Raw genomic sequence first — 18,230 nt, forward strand, 5'->3', positions numbered from 1 at the left:
CACGATGTATGAATAATAACAACGTGTGTAAAATTATGGGGTTACACGTGACTATATGTGCTGCAAACAACGACTTTCACACAGCATTCTCTTATGTCGAGAAAATGGTAATCGCAGTGGTTATTTCATGACATTTGATTTGCTTAAAACACGGATGTTGACATATTTTTACCATAATTCTTCGAATATTTGTATTCATACGTTCGAACAAAACATGTGAAAATTAAAGATACATACCAGTTTATTTGGCTGTGAGCGAGTTATTTAGTTGTAAGGAAACACAAACGTGAAAACTATCATTCATAACCTTCATTAAATAAATAAAAAAACTAAAAAAAAACTTATGATGTACTAAAATTTATTCAACGTTATATTTTAGATCAGGAATGTATTTGTGGCGATAGTTTAACTTACAATCGCTAATGGAGGTAAATGCTGATGGAAATTCGACCTTTTGGTCCAAATTCTTAAAGAATAAAAGATCATATATTGACGATAAAGATATATATGTAGCTCTTATTTATGTCGTTAGAATGCTATTTATATAACTTACAAGCAGACCTTAGATCTTCCCAATAGGTATTGATGTCTATATCAGTTCCATAATAAACATTATAACCATATATGGTGTAAATGTTCGACAATTCATTTTTTCTCTTTTTAAATCCCTATGGGATAGTTAATAAGGTCCTGATTTGGTGGCACAGTTTCTGATTTCCTATTATTTCCATGATGGAAAGTACATGTTTTTTTTTAAAATATGCTTTATGGTATTATTTTATGTATAATGCATCGTAATAGTAGACATTTACCATTTTTGCACGAATCGTAAAGTTTCCTGAGATCTAAACTTTACATTTCCAAACTTTGTTAAATGATCGTCATAAAATTATATTGTGGAAAGAGGGCAATTACAACGAGCGAAACATGATATAGGAGAGATAACCCTGGGTTATGGTTAGGTTAGGGTTAGGGTTAGGGTTGGGCTAGGGTTAGGGTATTAAATAAGGCTAACCCTAACCCAAACCCGACCCCTAACCCTAAACCTTACCCTAACCCTCTAACCCCCCATGCGCATTACAATACCATGCCTCGATCGTTGTCGTTGTCCGCTTCCCATATATTGTAAACGGACATTCTTGTAATGTGTTCGCCCGTTTTTCGATGGTAAGAAAAGACAAAAGTTGTGTATATACTACAGTGTATATAGACGGTGGAGGACTACACGATACTGGTTGTGGAAATGATAAACTGTTTAACTCTACAGATCTGGTAGAGGTTCGTCTAATAGGCGGTGAAGATATACAACAACAACGACATGGCCGCAAAAAACTGTTATTGTTGGCGCCAAAGTCACTTTCAATAGCCTAAAATAGCTTTCTATTACATAATTCACAGATCAGGAAAACACTCTTACTTTCTTTGTAATGTGTATACAAAAGAAAATCCACTTAAGCCAAAGTCTCCGTTTTGCCGGTAGAGCCCCGGTCCATCCCGGTTTGCTAACGCCGGTCGACCGGCGAGGACCGGGATGATTCGTAGAATTTTTTTAACGAAGTCACACTATATTTCCCGGTGCCGCTCGGTTGAAGCCGGTCAACAGCCCGGCAGAGTCCCGGTCAACCCGGACTGGCTACGGTGTATCTCGGTCAAGCCCCGGCAGAACCCCGGTTGTCGCCGGTAGTGCCCCGGTGAAAGCCGGAAGCGTCCCGGCATTGCTCCGGTTGTCGCCATCAGCGTCCCGGCAGAGCCCCGGTACATCCCGGTAGAGCCCCGGTTCATCCCGGTAGATCCCGGATCACGCACCGGGGCTCCGCCGGCATCATGGTAAGACTGGGCCTGTACCCTGATAAAGAACGGTGTACAGATTGTGTACGTTGTCTCACGTAGAACTGTTCGCGCTCGATTTTCGCGCTCGATCTGCGCAGTGAAATATCATATCCGGTAACTTCGTATATTTCCGAGAATGATCATGAATATTTGTTTTTTGTTTTTTTTTCATTTTCTTTTTTCTTGTATTTCTCGTTAACGAAAAAAAAATAACAATATCTTAAAAAATGTTTATAAATACCAAATGTAGTGTCTTGAAAAAATGCATCAGAAAAAAAATCTTCTTACCGTCTCCGTAGACACTCGTATCTTTTCGGCCTAGACCGTCAAGTAAGGAACTTATTCTCGCATGAATATGCAAACAATAATAAAAACTATGTCGTAGTTAGTGCTTAGCAATTTTGCTTCAATAATATTTGTTCACACGTTTTATGACACTGTCATGCTAGATCTATATAGTGATGTTCTGTATTTACAAGGCGGGTTATTGAGATCTGCGAAGAACGTCTTTGATTGTGCATACATTTCCGCCAAGTGGTAAATTGGACTTTGGGGAATTCATTCATTCGTGGGTTTTGGCAGCCAGCCAATTCTGACTGTCTCAGAAATTTGAATCATTGCTATGGCCTTAGGGCTTCGCCCCAGGCAAAAATCATATAATCTCGCTTTGAACTTGAATGAGGTGCACTTTTAGTGTACGTCGAAATTGTAATAAGTTGTAATCAAATATAGGTTTGGTGAGTTGTCTAATGGTGGCCGTATATCTGTAGCCATCGTTTAATAAGTCTTGGGCAAAATGACATGCCAATATCATTCTCAACTCCGATGCTCATGTTTTATTATAGACATTTCAGATTAATGGGTACCACTTATTCAAAGTATTGTTCACAGTATTGAAAAATTACAATATACGACGAATTCTTGTTAAAGATTAAAAATATATTATTTGTATTCCTCCATAAGAGATGGAGCCAATGTCAATGAGGTTGCGCCAATGCACGTGTTCAACCATTATAATTTTCGTTACAGGCATACACTTGTTGTGCGGTATTCCGGGTTGAGTGTATGATCTTTTTTTTCTTATTTCGATTATAATGAAATATCATCGCAAAAGTAAAATCTACATAAGTATGAAGAAACGTGTATTGCAAAGAGCTTTCGAAGATTTATGTCATTGAATATACTATTCAACTGGAAAGTAACTTGAATATAATAAAAAGTATAAAGATAAAAGACCTGACTATCCTGTTTCTGGAGACTTTAGTGGGACAAAACGACATATTTTAGCCTTATTGATATTCGTTGACCTTTGCCATTTTATGAATTAAGCATTTGGATAAGGGGACGAAACTTATCGTTTCAAACAGAAGTGACATCTTCGATTTATTTCGTGAATTATCTTACTGTATAAACTCATTTGTTGTAGAATATTTTGCGAATGTTGACAATTAAGTTATCGGATTTATTGAGAATGACATCTTTCTGGTATATCTTACGATAGGTTTATTCAGGTTGCCGACTTCTTTATTGAGTTGATTCCTGATATATTTACATACTCACATATTTTTTATTAGTGTATGTATATGCTCTGTATAGATTTGGGTTAACGTATTAACGTTGAAAATAAAAATGAAGTATGCAATTGGAACATCATCTTTCAAAGGTAAGTCATATGATGATTTATATTTCGTGGATTGGTGTCACTGCCTGTCCTTAGCGCCACCTTCTTGGCATTGGCTACATCTATTTTGGTAAGAAAATACAAATATATTAATCGGGTGTAAATTGGCTCGTCACACAGGCATGAGACATCGATTGGCTTTCAAAATCTCCACCATGCTACAATTTTAAAGGTCCTTACGTTTCCAAACGGGTTGTGATTGTATGTTTCTGTACGTTTGTGGATGAGTTTATCTTCGCTAAATCACACAACATTGCACGATAAAAAAAAAGAAAAAAAAACATTCCTGTTTTATAGTATAAAACATATTCACACTGAAGAATTATCCTTAGCGCCACATCGGAAGTAACATTGGCTCATTTACTAGTACATCGCAAAAAAGAGGTAGCGCCCGTGATTAATGGCCGTGAATTGTAGGCTGTGTACAGTTTGCAATTCTTTTCGAAGATGGAGATGTTGGTGGTGCTGAAGATGATAACGCTGCTTCTAATGAGATTAATAATGTGTTTTTTTTATAGAAAAGGTATATGTTGGTTAACCGATCGAGTTTCTTGTTGATGCTATGTACTTAATAGTATAATAAAACGTTGATGGTTATGCAAATGAGCTCCATTGTGGCTAGTTATGATTTCAATACTTAAATATGTGCTATATCCTCTGACTTCGCGACACACAGGTCTTTAATTTTTCATAATCTCTTACCTTACAGTCTGCTTCATAGGAAATAATTGATGTATTTTTGGACTAGTAATGACATCTTGCTTTTGTAGGTTCAAACAGTAGACAGTTTAAAAAAAAAACACGCGAGGACTAACACTTACTTGGTTATTATGATAATCGATATTATTAATATTTTCAGCTCAATACCAATAAATGAACGCATAATTTTTACGATTATGTGAGATTCACACCTGGCACTCCTTCGAGATTTTTATATGTATGGAGGGCGTCCGCAAGGGCGAATTCAAGTGTGTATTTTCCTTCAATAATGTCATGCAAAAGCACATCATTTAGTCTAGACAATTTATTCCACGGAGACAATGTACAGACGAAATAATGTCCTACTTCAGTTTAAGTATATCAATTATACACTGTTTGTTCCCTATATATATCTGACATCTCATCTTACACTCTTTAAGTGGTTTTACGCAACCAAATTTCGTTCGAAAGACAATATAATTGATGTTACTCGATCAAAACCGGAAGTGAGAGTAAATTCTTCAAAAATATTACCCTTTGGAAAAATAATAAGATAAAAGATAAATTGGACTGTCAAGTTTATCACAAATATTGATAATGTATAAATAATCGGCTCAATTTGATATATTATGTTTTGCCATGTTATTATTGGTTCCGTGTGGGTTTTTACAAAATCTTTATTACAACGTCGTTACGTCGTACTCGTGCCACCAAATAGATGTGAGTAAATGTTTAGTACTGTAGTATTTATAAAGCAATGATGTTACCATTTATTTATAGCTCGGTCAGCAGCTGGAGCGTGCGCGTCGCGACCGAGGCGAGAGTCACCCGCGGAAGAATGTCTTACCTGTACATATTTCCTTATAGAAGGGAACGTCTGCGGGGTCTAGTCAACCGCTGTTAATCGACGGGGGTACGCTGTCTCCCAGAACTTGAGGATCGGGGCCCCAAGCCAAACTGTATGCAAGGGGATGAAGAGATAGTGTGGCTTTCACACTAGACTCGCCAGAAGAGGGACGGGAGCAGCGGGACAGCGAACTTACCAGTGAAGAGGACATACGGGGCGGACCTGGGTCTGGGTGGCCCCGGAACATTGAGGGGTGGCCTTATGGAAGGACCCCGTTGCGGCGGTACTCAGTACGCTCAACGCACTGGGAAAACTGTCCCGGGGATCGAGGCGACGGCTGGTGACGGCAGGAGTGGCCATAAAGGCGGCGCATTGCACGAGGAGAAGAAAGGGGCGTCTTTGATTGTCTCAGGTCGGACCAGAATGACTCCATGAAAGAGCAGGAAGGACCTGTAAATAAACTCTGAAAAAAAAACACAAACACACACATTTATTTATAGTGAGGATACAAAATGGGACTCTCAAAATCTCATACATGCTAACCAGTCACAACGGTTGAATTACACGTACTTTGAAAACTGTATACAAGCTGATAACGTCACAAGGTGTGAGATATTATGGAGGTAAATAATTCGTTTGCAATATCAAGTAATTTTGACACCAACTGCAATCAGTTATGCATCACTTACTTGTGTGAATCTAATACAAATATACAGGGCCCTTTTGGCAAGGTCGTTTTTAAACCTAGGACTTTTCGGTATGTCATTGGATATTAACAATCAGTACAATTATTCCCAACATTTAACATTTGGTTAAATCTGACCAGGTTAGTGTTGTTTTTTTGTCAAGAAAAAAAGGTTCGACAAACCTCGGTTAAAATTGATCACAGTCAAAAGAAATTACAAGGTAAAATATGCAGATTTGTTTCTTTCAAAGAACGTTCATTTCTGATTTTTTTTTATAAAACATTAACCATGGTTATTATATTTCACGATTGAAACAAATATGCAAACACATATATGGCATTCCGTTTGTGGTTTTGTTTCATTAAATAATAAATGAAGCATAATGTCGCTGTCGAATGCCCAATCAATATAACAAATAGCGTGTTTGTTTGTTAGTTTTATTGCATCTAATGCGTTCACGACGTTATCTGAAGCTGTTTGTTCTGTGCTCTATTAATTATACAAATTATTCATCAGTTCAATAGTGAAACTGCCTGAACACTCAAAGTCTGTGTTACATCAGTGGAGAATTAACCTTCTTTTAAACAACATAATATAAAGATAAGAGACACATACATAAAATGGTTTGTGTTTTTGGGAGTAGAATCGTGTTTTTGATTGTTACACTTGTTGATTTGACATATGCGGACGACGGGCCCTTTATGTCTGAAATGATTTTTCATACGGCATATTTTTCTATAAACTGTTCAAGGCGCATAAAGGTCAGTTATGCCCAGTGCGTGCAGGCGTTTGCAGAGTCGCAAAACGACGTAATGAACTTCTGGAGGCTGGCCACTCTCTGTGAACTCTGTTCAACTTCAGCCATCAACGATACGTCCGGTCAAGGAAGCGTAGACGAAAAGGCGATTGGTTCCTTAATGAGATACAAGTACTTCGTAGGTTGGTAATACATATGTACACATATGAAATATTAATAGTGTATTAATAGTTATGTGTATTATCGTTCCCTAACTATCAATATTGTTATATAGTACTGACTAAACGGTTGGTTACAATTGTAAATAAGCAATATATATGACATACGTTAACAATACCGACACTGGACGAACAATAAATGATGTTGTCAAAAACACTTTTAAGAATGTGTAGCATGTTAAGATACATATTAAGAATACCGTGTGTTTTAATGAAATAAAACGACAAAGATATCCAACGAGCTCTATTCGTGAAAGTATTAATTAAGGGCATCTTTTATAAATCTGCAGGTGACAAATTTCCGACCTGAAATAATTCAGCATAAAAATAGTGTATCGGAAAAAGATGTATTTAACAGATGCAACAGGTTTATTATCAATCATAGGTTTAAATTTACTTATCATCGCACGCTTTAATTACATGTTTGACATTCACATATGACTGATTTTGATTAACATGTGCTGATATTGGGCTAGTATGCCATAACACAACTTGATACGTTTACCAAATGTACTCATATTTTCAATCGACTGTTTCCCATTTATCTTTGAATGTGTCGCAACAGAAACGTAGCGACAACTTTGAACCTACGATTTATTCCTATCATAATTCCCCAATGCAATCGTTAACGTTGCACGAGGTATTTTTTGTTTTGATATTTTGTATAACAAATGGACAATTTAGAGGGTTTTGGAAGTGGGTAGCAGCTGGATGGAGAGGAGTAGCAGGGGGGAGGGGGGGTAGCTTACTAATGCCAAATGCCTGTGATTGCATTAAGAGATATTCGCAGCATTTACAAGAACAATAACAAAATGTGATATCAGTGACAAACACAGTTTTAAACTCGGTATCAATGAGAACATTGATAACAAAAAAGGTATTAAGTGAAAAAACAAAAACCATAATAAAAGCGGAACCCAGTGTCAAACAAAAAAAAACAACAAAAGCGGTACCAAACGAAATACATAAAGCGGTATCAGTGAAATTAGCATTAACAAAAGCGGTAGTCGGTATAAGTGACATAAATATAACATTGCGATACAAATGCCAAAAATAGAATAAGTGGTGCCTTCAGACAAAAGCATTAAGAAAATGGGGTACAGTGACGACATCAATAATACAATTGGCAAACTTAACGATAATAGGTGCCGACGCCGTGTCGGTGCTAAATGTGATAACAGGAGTAATTTCAGGAACAAAAGCTTTTTACACATAATTAATTGAATAGCAAAAACAAAAAAGGCGGGATCAGTATTCTTACCCGTCAGATGTTTTCTATATAAAAAAAGAAATTATCTCAAGTGTGGTTATAATGCCATCGTTATGGGATGAATCTTTTATTTTCAAAATAGTAATACATATTTCCGTGATATTGTTGAGTACAATGCACGTTATAAAACGCGCTCTATCAGATTCGTTTAATTCTATAAATAAGTATTTGCCATTTATTGTCTCCCCATAATCTCCCCAGGTATTAATGACTGCAATATTACCTCGTGTGATTTTTTATCTTAACATTTAGTCCGAAACTGTGAACGATAAAAGCTGTTGATATATATTATATATATATATATATATATATATATATATATATATATATATATATATATATATATATATATATATATATATATATATATATATATATATATATATATATATATATATATCTATATTCTAAACGCAAACGCGTAATTTTGCCGTCTTTTTTTAAACACATGCACACATACATTGTCTAAACACAATGTGCAATATATCTCTAAACCGTTCTATACCAGGACTCAGCAACGTAAGCCTTTCAACACACAAACTCGCAAAACAAACCACGGAATTCTTAACCCATTCCGCGAGCCTGGCTGTTGATGGGAATCCCAACAGTGTGGATACGAACTGTACCCACACCGCCGGTGAGCCCAATGACTGGTGGATGGTGGATTTGGGACGAGTGTTCCAGGTGACGACTGTTAACATTATCAACCGGCTTGATGAATGCAATTGTGGTACGTACATAAATTATGAACAAATTGAACTTACAAAGAAGTTGCTCATCTATCGTTCCTTTACATGTATTCAAACATATTCTAACATTATATCGTCGATAAAAACGAATGCATTTCTAATAATGTAGAAACACGCGAGTTGTTATCGTGTTATTTCTTAAAATTTGACCCATTATTTATAAACATATCACAAGATATGCGCATGTCCAGAAAGGAAATTCATATGTGCGTTGAATAAGATCAAGTTCATGGAAATCGCTGCCCAATTGAAGAAGTTATTGCTTTTCAAAGCGATGCTCGCTGTTTTCGGGTCATTTGGAGTTGATTACCTTGTTATAAGAATATTTGATAGTGAAATTTATTTTGTCAGAGAAGTTGATTTTTCGTTATAATTTGATTATTTTTCATTCAAAATGGTGTTTTTATTAATTAATATCATAGCCATACGCTAACCACCTGTGTGTAGAAACACATACTATAAGAGATTAAATTCCTACCAAAGGCTTTTGAAATTAAATTCGATACACTCATCAACTGGTCATTTACACGTATTCTTAATTAAGTGCATTTTACAACAGACACCGTTTTGTAATAGGGTTGATGAGTTGGAATAAACGCTTTTTGTTTTACCTATTTGATGTATGATTATCCAATACGGAACGATATTTCCAATACAAATATTAGTCACTGCTATTTCGTGCGGAATTGTCCTCGTGTCACTGTCCTATAATCTGCAAGTTACTTAAGAATTATCTTGTCCTTATTAGGAGGAAAGTTTAATTCCTGAAAGCACCCGTTCTGACAGTGGGTCTTTGCTTTGGAAAAAAAAACGTGTACGTCTATACTCTCCCTTACGCCCAAACAGTACAGTAGCCTGTGAGCGGCATAAGTTTGTACTCCCGATTGTCCCACATTTTGATTTTTAGGATTAACACTCGATATCGGAAAATACAGATAAGTCGCATCCCTGGGGCTTAAATCCAACTACAGTTGGATTCAAATTGTGGTCCACTTACTACACTACGCTACGTTGTATAGTCGGTATCGATCGAAAAAGGGCTAACTGCGGAGTTTTTGGCCTGGGGCGAAGCCCTTAGGCAATAGTAATAATACAAATTTCTGAGACAGTCAGAATTGGCTGGCTGCCAAAACATCCACGAATGAATTAATTCCTAAAAGTCCTATTTACAACTTGGCGGTCATTCATGCGCAATCAAAGAAGAAGGACATTTACAAGCAAATAGGTCCCTGCAAAGAATTTATTCGCAGATCTCAATAACCCGCATTGTAAATACAGAACATCGCTATATAACATGACAGTGTCATAAAACGTGTAAAAAATATTATTGAAGCAAAAATTTCTAAGCATTGGGTACGACATAGTTTTTATTATTGTTTGCATATTCATGCGAGAATAAATTCCTCACTTGACGGTCTAGGCCGAAAATATACGAGTGTCTACGGAGACAGTAAGAAGATTTTTTTTCTGAGACATGCCTTTAAGGTATAAGCACTCTAATGAACTTCGTGCAATATCGCCTTCTTTCGTACATATCCGTCACTCCGAACGTTATCCGGGAATGTGCGGAAAACTACAAATACGCTATGAAATACTAAATGTAGGACTTGCAAGCTAAATACAATGACAACAAATATGGCCGACATTGTACCTGACAGATTGGGTCGTTTAAAGAAAAAGCAATTTGCTATATTGAGAGAGAAAGATTAATAAAATTGTTATTATTGTTCATATTAATGTGACTGGAGTTAATGATAAACGTCACCTAATGCATGGCAGTGTTGATATTTATTAAGAAAACGATTCCTGGAAATACGAATGTCAAACGCTTGAAAATATTAACCACTGTGAAGAATAACGTTTAGAACCCGTGTCACAAAATTTAATATTGTTGGTGAGCAGTAAAAGGGGATAAAGTGGATTTATGCTTGTATGATGACTGTAGCCATGTGAACGGGTTATCGTATGGCAAATCACGTAAAGAAGAGTCTTCAACTTTTCAAGAAAGGAATGCCTTGTTTTGCTATCAACACAAAGCTCGGAACAGGAAAGTACATGGATTATGCATTTTTTTTATAAATATAACAGTTTCATTATTCATAATTGAAGTAAAGTAGATTTTGTAGGCAAAGTGCACCCACTCAGTGATTTTTACCACATAATCTGGCTCATATTTGCTTTCATTTTTAAAAAGAAAATATGCCATGTAAGTAAAAAGTTGTGTTGTAAATGCATAGAAATCAAGGACAGCATAATTGAATTTTATGACCAAGTCATGATGTTTTCCTCAAACAAACAACAAAAAAGTATATTATGTCCCAAATATTAAAATTACTATTCTTAAAATGATATGCCAATGACTGCTACTTGTGTGATCATCTAAATTATGTATTATGTTTATCCAAATTAAAATGCTGCATTTTTAGTATCTTTTCAGCAATGATCAATAACATTGGTGGTCCAGGAACGGTTAATTACTTTTTGTCAACACTGTATGTTCCAAAGATCAATTGAACTTAAAGAAAATGGAAATACATGCGGGAAGGACCATTCATCAAGTTTCAACTATCTCCTTTATAGCAGACAGGCTTATAAGATGGAAACGAAATAGGTATTTCACTGATTTATGTGATTGTTAATGTAGAACCAATGTTTTAAGTAATAAATAAAATGTAACGTTAATAGTCAGTTTCATATCCAGTAGAGATAATACATGCATGTGGTATTAACATTTGGATGAAGAATGTATATATGTGGTGTTTACACTTACTTATTATTCCAGTTTAAAAGGGTGTATCATATAAAATACTAGTTATGACATGCTATGTCGTGAATGTCTGAATAAATAAAAACGATGACGCATATCATAATGGATTATGTCACACTGCTCATTAAACACTTATGTCAATTCTTACTCCTGTACAAGTGCTTGTGTATTTGACATCTGTATATGATTGTTTTGTTAAATAGCATGAAGAAAATGTTGTCAATTTATAGAAACAACGTTGAGAAGGCTTATTGAAGCCAAATAAATAAGAAAAGACCAAATATTTTTATTTGAATAAATAAAGATGGTTAAAATTATTCATACACAATTTGCAATTATGCATAATTTTGTTCGACTGAAATTTATTGAAGTTCTTATGAACCTGCCTAAATATAACTACATGTACTAGTCAAATATCAACTTCAAAGGAACAATGGTGTTATCTTTTCAGTGATACATTGTATGCTGATTATCTGTGCAGGAGGAAAATGAAACCAGACAGGTTATGGACTCAAAATTCTACCCAGAAAAAAGCTAGGAACTTGCAGTCACTGAGTGTTCTTGTTTACAGTCATGTGTTCAATGCTGCAACAACATAAATATTATAGCTGGCTCTGGACTCAACCTTATGCGCCTTAAAATGATCTTTGAACGCGATGGTCTCAAGAACATTTTCATAATGAATAACTCTGACGGTCAGCCCAGGGTCACCAATGCCAAGCGTCTTTTGGAGACACTTATTCCAACCTGTCGAAGTTCTTCAAATAAGTACCATGACAATCTTGTATTTGTTTTGTTTGTCATAATAAGTTTAATGTTTTTTATATCACTAGTGTCACTAGTTATTGCTAAATTGAAAAATCTGTTTTCCTTTTAACGTGTTTGATTGAAAATGATTAAATGTGCCTTGTTACTTAATTATTAATGTTCTTATTTCCCTGTAACATTTTCAAGTCTAATTTATAGAAGAACGCATTTCACGTGCAATTTCAAACTAGGTTTATTATAGGCTTTTCCTCTTTTTTAAGCTCACCTGATTGCTCAGGTGAGCTTTTGTGACCGGTCTTTGTCCGTCGTCCGTCCGTCCATTAACATTTGTTCGTAAACACTCTAGAGGCCACATTTATTGTCCGATCTTCATGAAACTTGGTCAGAAGCTTCGTCCCAATGACATCTCGGTGGAGTTCGAAACTGGGTCGTGCCGGGTCAAATACTAGGTCACTAGGTAAAAAAAAAGAAACAAATTGTAAACACTGTAGAAGTCACATTTCATTCCCAATCTTTATGTAACTTTGTCAGAATGTTTGTCTTAATGATATGTTGGTTGAGTTCAAAAGTGGTTCCGGCTCGTTAAAAAACAGTGGGCGGGGCAGTTTTCCTTAATTGGCTATAGAGAAACCTTGTAAACACTCTGGAAGTCACAATATTTGCCCAATCATCATGAAAGTTGGTCAAAACATTGGTTTTATTGATTTCTCGGACGAGTTTGAAAATGGTCCAGATCGGTGAATAAACATGGCCGCCAGTGGGCGGGTCATTTTTCACTTTATGTATATAGTGAAACATGTGAACACTCTAGACGTCACATTTGTTGCCCAATTTTCATGAAACTTGGTCATAACTTTGTGAACACATTGGATTTATATATATCTCAGATGAGTTTGCAAATGGTCCCGATGGGTCAATAAACATGGCTGCCAGGGGGGGGGGGGCAGTTTTCCTTATGTGACTATCTAGAGAAACCTTGTGATCGAACACTATATAAGTCACATATTTTGCGTAATCATCGTGAAACTTAGTCAATACCTTGGTTGTATTGATTTCTTGGACAAGTTGGACAATGGCTAAGATCGGTGAAACACACTTTTTAGCTCACCTGATTGCTCAGGTGAGGTTTTAGGATTGGTCTTTGTCCGCTGTCCGTCCGTCCACATTTGGTTTGGAAACACTCTAGCATTCACATTTCTAAAGCATTCTTTATCAAAGTTGCTGAAAGATCTCAGTCAAGTTTGATGATGAGCAAAATCACATAATTAATGCCATAATTATTGCCCCTAGATTGTCCAAATTTTCATTATATTATACAAAATCCTTGTAAGCAAAGGTTGATGTTTGGTAAGGGGGGTCAACTCAAAATATAGGTCGCCATTTCAAATTTTGATGAAACTTGACCAGGATGTTTGTCTGGTCAATATCTAGGTCCAGTTTGACATAAGGTAAAGATTGAATGAACCGACTCCCCTCAGTCGAGCGAACTAGGGCCATCTTGGCCATCTTGTTATCTATTTATAATAATTTTTTAACATTTAGCTCATCTTTATGCTCACATATAAAAATCTCAAATTCAGTATGGCGTTTCTGGAAAAGGGGGGTAACCTTGATTGTAAAGCGGGAACTTTTCGTTTTCACTGGAGACCCCCATTTTTAGCTCGACTATTCTATATGAAATATATATAGTGGAGCTATCCTACTCACCCCGGCGTCGGTGTGAGCGTGCAAATGTTAAAGTTTGCGCACCACCCGAAATATTTCCTATGTCCTTTGACATATTGCTTCAATATTTTGCATACTTCTTTACCAACATGACCCCAACCTTTAAAGAAGAGCAAACAACTGTATCAAGCATTTTGTAAGATTTATGGTCCTTTTTCACTTAGAATATGCATAGTATTGATAAATCTATGTTAAAGTTTGCGTACCACCTCAAATATGTTCAATATCCCTTGACATATTGCTTTCATATTTTGCAAACTTTTTAACCAACATGACCCCAATCTATAAACAAGAGCAGACAACTGTATCAAGCATTTTGTAAGAATTATGGCATTTTTTTGTCTTAGTAACTGAATATTTTCTTAAATTCTGTGTTTAGATCCACTTGACTTCTAAAGTATCAAAGCTATAGCTTTCAAACTACAAATATATTCTTACTACCATGAGGGTACTGTATGAATGACCTTGACTCTCAATGTCACAAGAATAAATTTTAGTTAAATTGCCATAACTTCTTTTTGTATGGTAATATTTTATTCATAATTTGACAATACAACACTTACCTGAATACCACTATGGACTCCATCCAAACAAAACAATACCCCACACCCCAACCCAGAATCCCTGCGTCCCCCGCCCCCCCCCAAAAAAAAATTTTTTTTTTTTCCTTTTTTATTTTTAAAAAATTGTCTAAAGAGGACCACACCCCACATCATACTCCCGCGCTGTCCTCTCCTCTGACAGCTCATGTTTTCTTTATCTTTTATTTCAGCATACATTGTAGATGATTTCTATGTTCGAAGATTGTAATTTCCTTTAGCCATGTTTTTAACAATTTATTTAAAAAAAAGACTCGTGACTAGAGATTGCAATTTTTCTCGTTTTCCAAAGATGATGACGTCACTTTTTTGTAAATTTTTATGCCCCCCTTCGAAGAAGAGGGGGTATATTGTTTTGCACATGTCGGTTGGTCCGTCGGTCGGTCCGTCCACCAGATGGTTTCCGGATGGTAATTCAAGAACGCTTAGGCCTAGGATCATGAAACTTCATAGGTACATTGATCATGACTGGCAGATGACCCCTATTGATTTTCAGGTCACTAGGTCAAAGGTCAAGGTCATAGTGACTCGAAATAGTTAAATGGTTTCAGGATGATAACTCAAGAATGCTTAGGCCTATGATCATGAAACTTCATAGGTACATTGATCATGACTCGCAGATGACTCCTATTGATTTGCAGGTCACAAGGTTAAAGGTCAAGGTCACAGTGACAAGAAAAGTATTTACACAATGGCTGCCACTACAACTTACAGCCCATATGGGGGCATGCATGTTTTACAAACAGCCTTTGTTTCTTTATTCCTTTTGTCACATGTTATAAAATATCATATTTGTATATATTATGCATTTATCTATTAATACATACTAAAAAAGTGGTGTTTGTTCAACATTTGGATGAATGAAAGTGAATTTTGTAAATAAATGGTTCACAAAAAATGGAGGATTTTTTTTTGGGGGGGGGGGGGGGGGTTCAAAACTGAAAATTTCCAAAAATAAATATTGTACGGTGAATTGTATTTAAACTTTAATGATCCATGCAGAAAACAACAATACTTAGAAATATGCGAAGAAAGAAAAGAAAATCAACAGGTCAACACCCTCAGTCTGCGCAGAAAGCGTTAACTTTTTCATACAATTTTCTTTTCTTTCATTTTAATGAATGCCGTTAGAGTTTCGGTAAAGCTACGGTACATAAGAAAACCGGCGCTCTGTCGGAATGCCACCGGCATTCATCGGGGTTCCGCCGGGTCATTACCGGCGACGACCGGGGTGAAACCGGGGCGTTGCCGTAGCTCTGCCGGGGTCTGATGCCGATATAGACACGGTGAGTGCCGGCGGTGTTACGGTATACCAGGGCTCTGCCGGGACGCTGCCGGCTTACACCGGGGCACTACCGGCGACAACCGGGGCTATGCCGGGACGCTGCCGGCTTTCACCGGGGCATTACCGGCGACAACCGGGGCTTGACCGGGATAAGCCGTAGCACGTCCGGGTTGACCGGGACTCTGCCGGGCTGTTGACCAGCTTCAACCGGGGCGGCACCGGGAAATAGTGTGCCTGCGTTAAAAAATGTGTACGAATCATCCCGGTCCCGCCGGTCGACCGGCGTTATCAAACCGTGATGGACCGGGGCTCCACCGGAAAAAGTGATACTTGGGCTTAAGTGGATTTTCTTTTGTATACACATTACAAAGGAAGTATGAGTGTTTTCCTGATCTGTTCATTATGCAATAAAAAACTATTTTAGGCTAAAAGGTATTTTCTTGACGCCAACAATAACAGTTTTTTGCGGCCATGTTGTTGTTGTATATTTTCACCGCCTATGTAGACGAACCTCTACCAGATCTCTAGAGTTTAACAAAAGGTTATCGTTCCCACAACCAGTATCGTATTGTTCTCAACCATCTATGTACACTGTAGTATATACACAACTATTGTCTTTTCTTGCAGTCTCCGAGCTTCTGCAATCAACCGCTAGGGTCAATCCGTATAAATTCGGACAAAGGGAGAAATTCGGATAAAACATCCTCAATGCATTTTACGTCACACTAAACCTCGCCCCAGGCATTCAGCGCCTACAGCGCTTTGATTCTCTCATTGATTCGTGTATTTCTTTCGTGTATTTTTGTTTTTTAAATAAACATAACAAACACAAAATTGCTTCTCAATATTTTTTCTTTCTGATTGGAGGAAATAAGTGAAATAAATAAGTCTTATCTTGTTAAAAAATTAACTTCACATTTAATTGCTTATAGAATAAGGACGCCTTTATAGAAAATTGAATGTAACAATTTGTGAAACAATTGTAAGACTCCTGAAAGTTTCATAACTTGTATTTGTATAATGACTAGCAAGAGACCTTTAAAGACTAAAAAGGAAATAAAAAACACACAAGCAATACGAAGCATAATAACCATCTTCTAGAAGACCTTAAATGCTGTTTTTTCTCGTCCTATATACAATGAAATCTCTCAAACCTTTTAACCTTTTAAAGGAGAACAAAGCCATTCTTCCTGAAATATAACTCAAACGAGTGTTCTAATTAGGAGTACACCGAAACGGTAAGACCCGTATTTCAAATAAACATAATACCTGTGTATAAGTGCTGAATACAAAAAAGCATTTTTAAAACATAGCCATTTGATATTGACAGTCAGTCAGATCATAAGTGAACATTGAGTACTGAAAAGTGAACAAATTTATAAAAAGCATGCCCTAATTTTCTGAATAAAGAGTTGCCATTTGCAATAACAAAACATCCCCAAAGTTCGTAAAATTCTTTCAAATTGCACACTAGTTGCTGGAAAAACGCACATTCACTTTTAGCTAAAGCATACCGTTTGAGCATGAGCATTCCAACAACCAATTAGGTTTGAATTTTAGTTGATGCTTTCATGTTTCATAATTTTATGAGGTATTAACTAGAGCCTGGATCTGGAATGGTTATCGTTTGATCAACTGGTTCCATCAAGGAAAACAAATGAAATAAGTTTAGTGAAAACCAATGTATGGCTTGCGTAATGTAAAATAAATACGAATCAAAGAACATAACAAAAACAAATGAACTAGTATTGGATTTTCATATTTTTCAGGTGATCGCTTGGATGGTATCATTTACGAGGTTGGGATTACATTAGACTCGTGGGAGGAATGTGGACGGTTCGATGGACCCGGTATCGGTCGATTAGAGATAAACATAACATGCCATCGTGCCATGTACGGACGCTATGTTCGTATACGCAAGTTAAATCAAAATGCTTTATCGTTATGTGAAGTATTTGTTTATAGTTGAATCGAGTTTTGAAAGAGAACACCCACAGCAGACGACGTATTTTATATGCACTTTGAAATCATTTGACTATGATCAGGAGTTTTGTCTGCAAAGCCCAAAGGCTTTAATGCATTTATGTTATAAATAGTCGAGCACGCAACTTGCAATTCTATAAATACGCATATGAGTGTTAAAGTGCTTGCAAGTCTACGTACTTAAAAGTTAAATCATGTGTTGAAACAGGTTTTATGAGTGTAATTAGTAGGGATGGCAAACCAAAGCAAATCCGTCATCAATTAACCTGTTTCGATATTGGAGCGGTTAATCGGGTAACCGACTGTCTTTGTACCACATAAAAAAAAAAACATCCGAAAAACGTATACGTTTACAAAGACCTATAA

At 36.5% G+C, this 18,230-nt stretch overlaps 1 protein-coding gene across 1 annotated transcript; it reads left to right on the top strand.

Moving 5' to 3' along the window:
- Positions 1 to 422: 422 nt before the first annotated feature.
- Positions 423 to 17,850, top strand: LOC127861674 (uncharacterized). The gene is made up of 5 exons (XM_052400361.1): positions 423 to 428; positions 5,211 to 5,469; positions 6,605 to 6,682; positions 8,497 to 8,718; positions 17,651 to 17,850. Exons 1-5 carry the CDS (start codon positions 423 to 425, stop codon positions 17,848 to 17,850), a joined length of 765 nt encoding a protein of 254 aa, XP_052256321.1.
- Positions 17,851 to 18,230: the final 380 nt, after the last annotated feature.

Source organism: Dreissena polymorpha, chromosome 16 (assembly GCF_020536995.1).
Source record: "Dreissena polymorpha isolate Duluth1 chromosome 16, UMN_Dpol_1.0, whole genome shotgun sequence".
In the NCBI taxonomy this organism is placed as follows: domain Eukaryota; kingdom Metazoa; phylum Mollusca; class Bivalvia; order Myida; family Dreissenidae; genus Dreissena; species Dreissena polymorpha.

Bases quoted from the DNA above. Each gene is read 5' to 3' on its own strand.
- LOC127861674 (XM_052400361.1), top strand. The intron at 5,470-6,604 runs GTCGGACCAGAA...GTTCAACTTCAG, and splicing joins GGCGTCTTTGATTGTCTCAG to CCATCAACGATACGTCCGGT. The intron at 8,719-17,650 runs GTACGTACATAA...CATATTTTTCAG, and splicing joins GCTTGATGAATGCAATTGTG to GTGATCGCTTGGATGGTATC.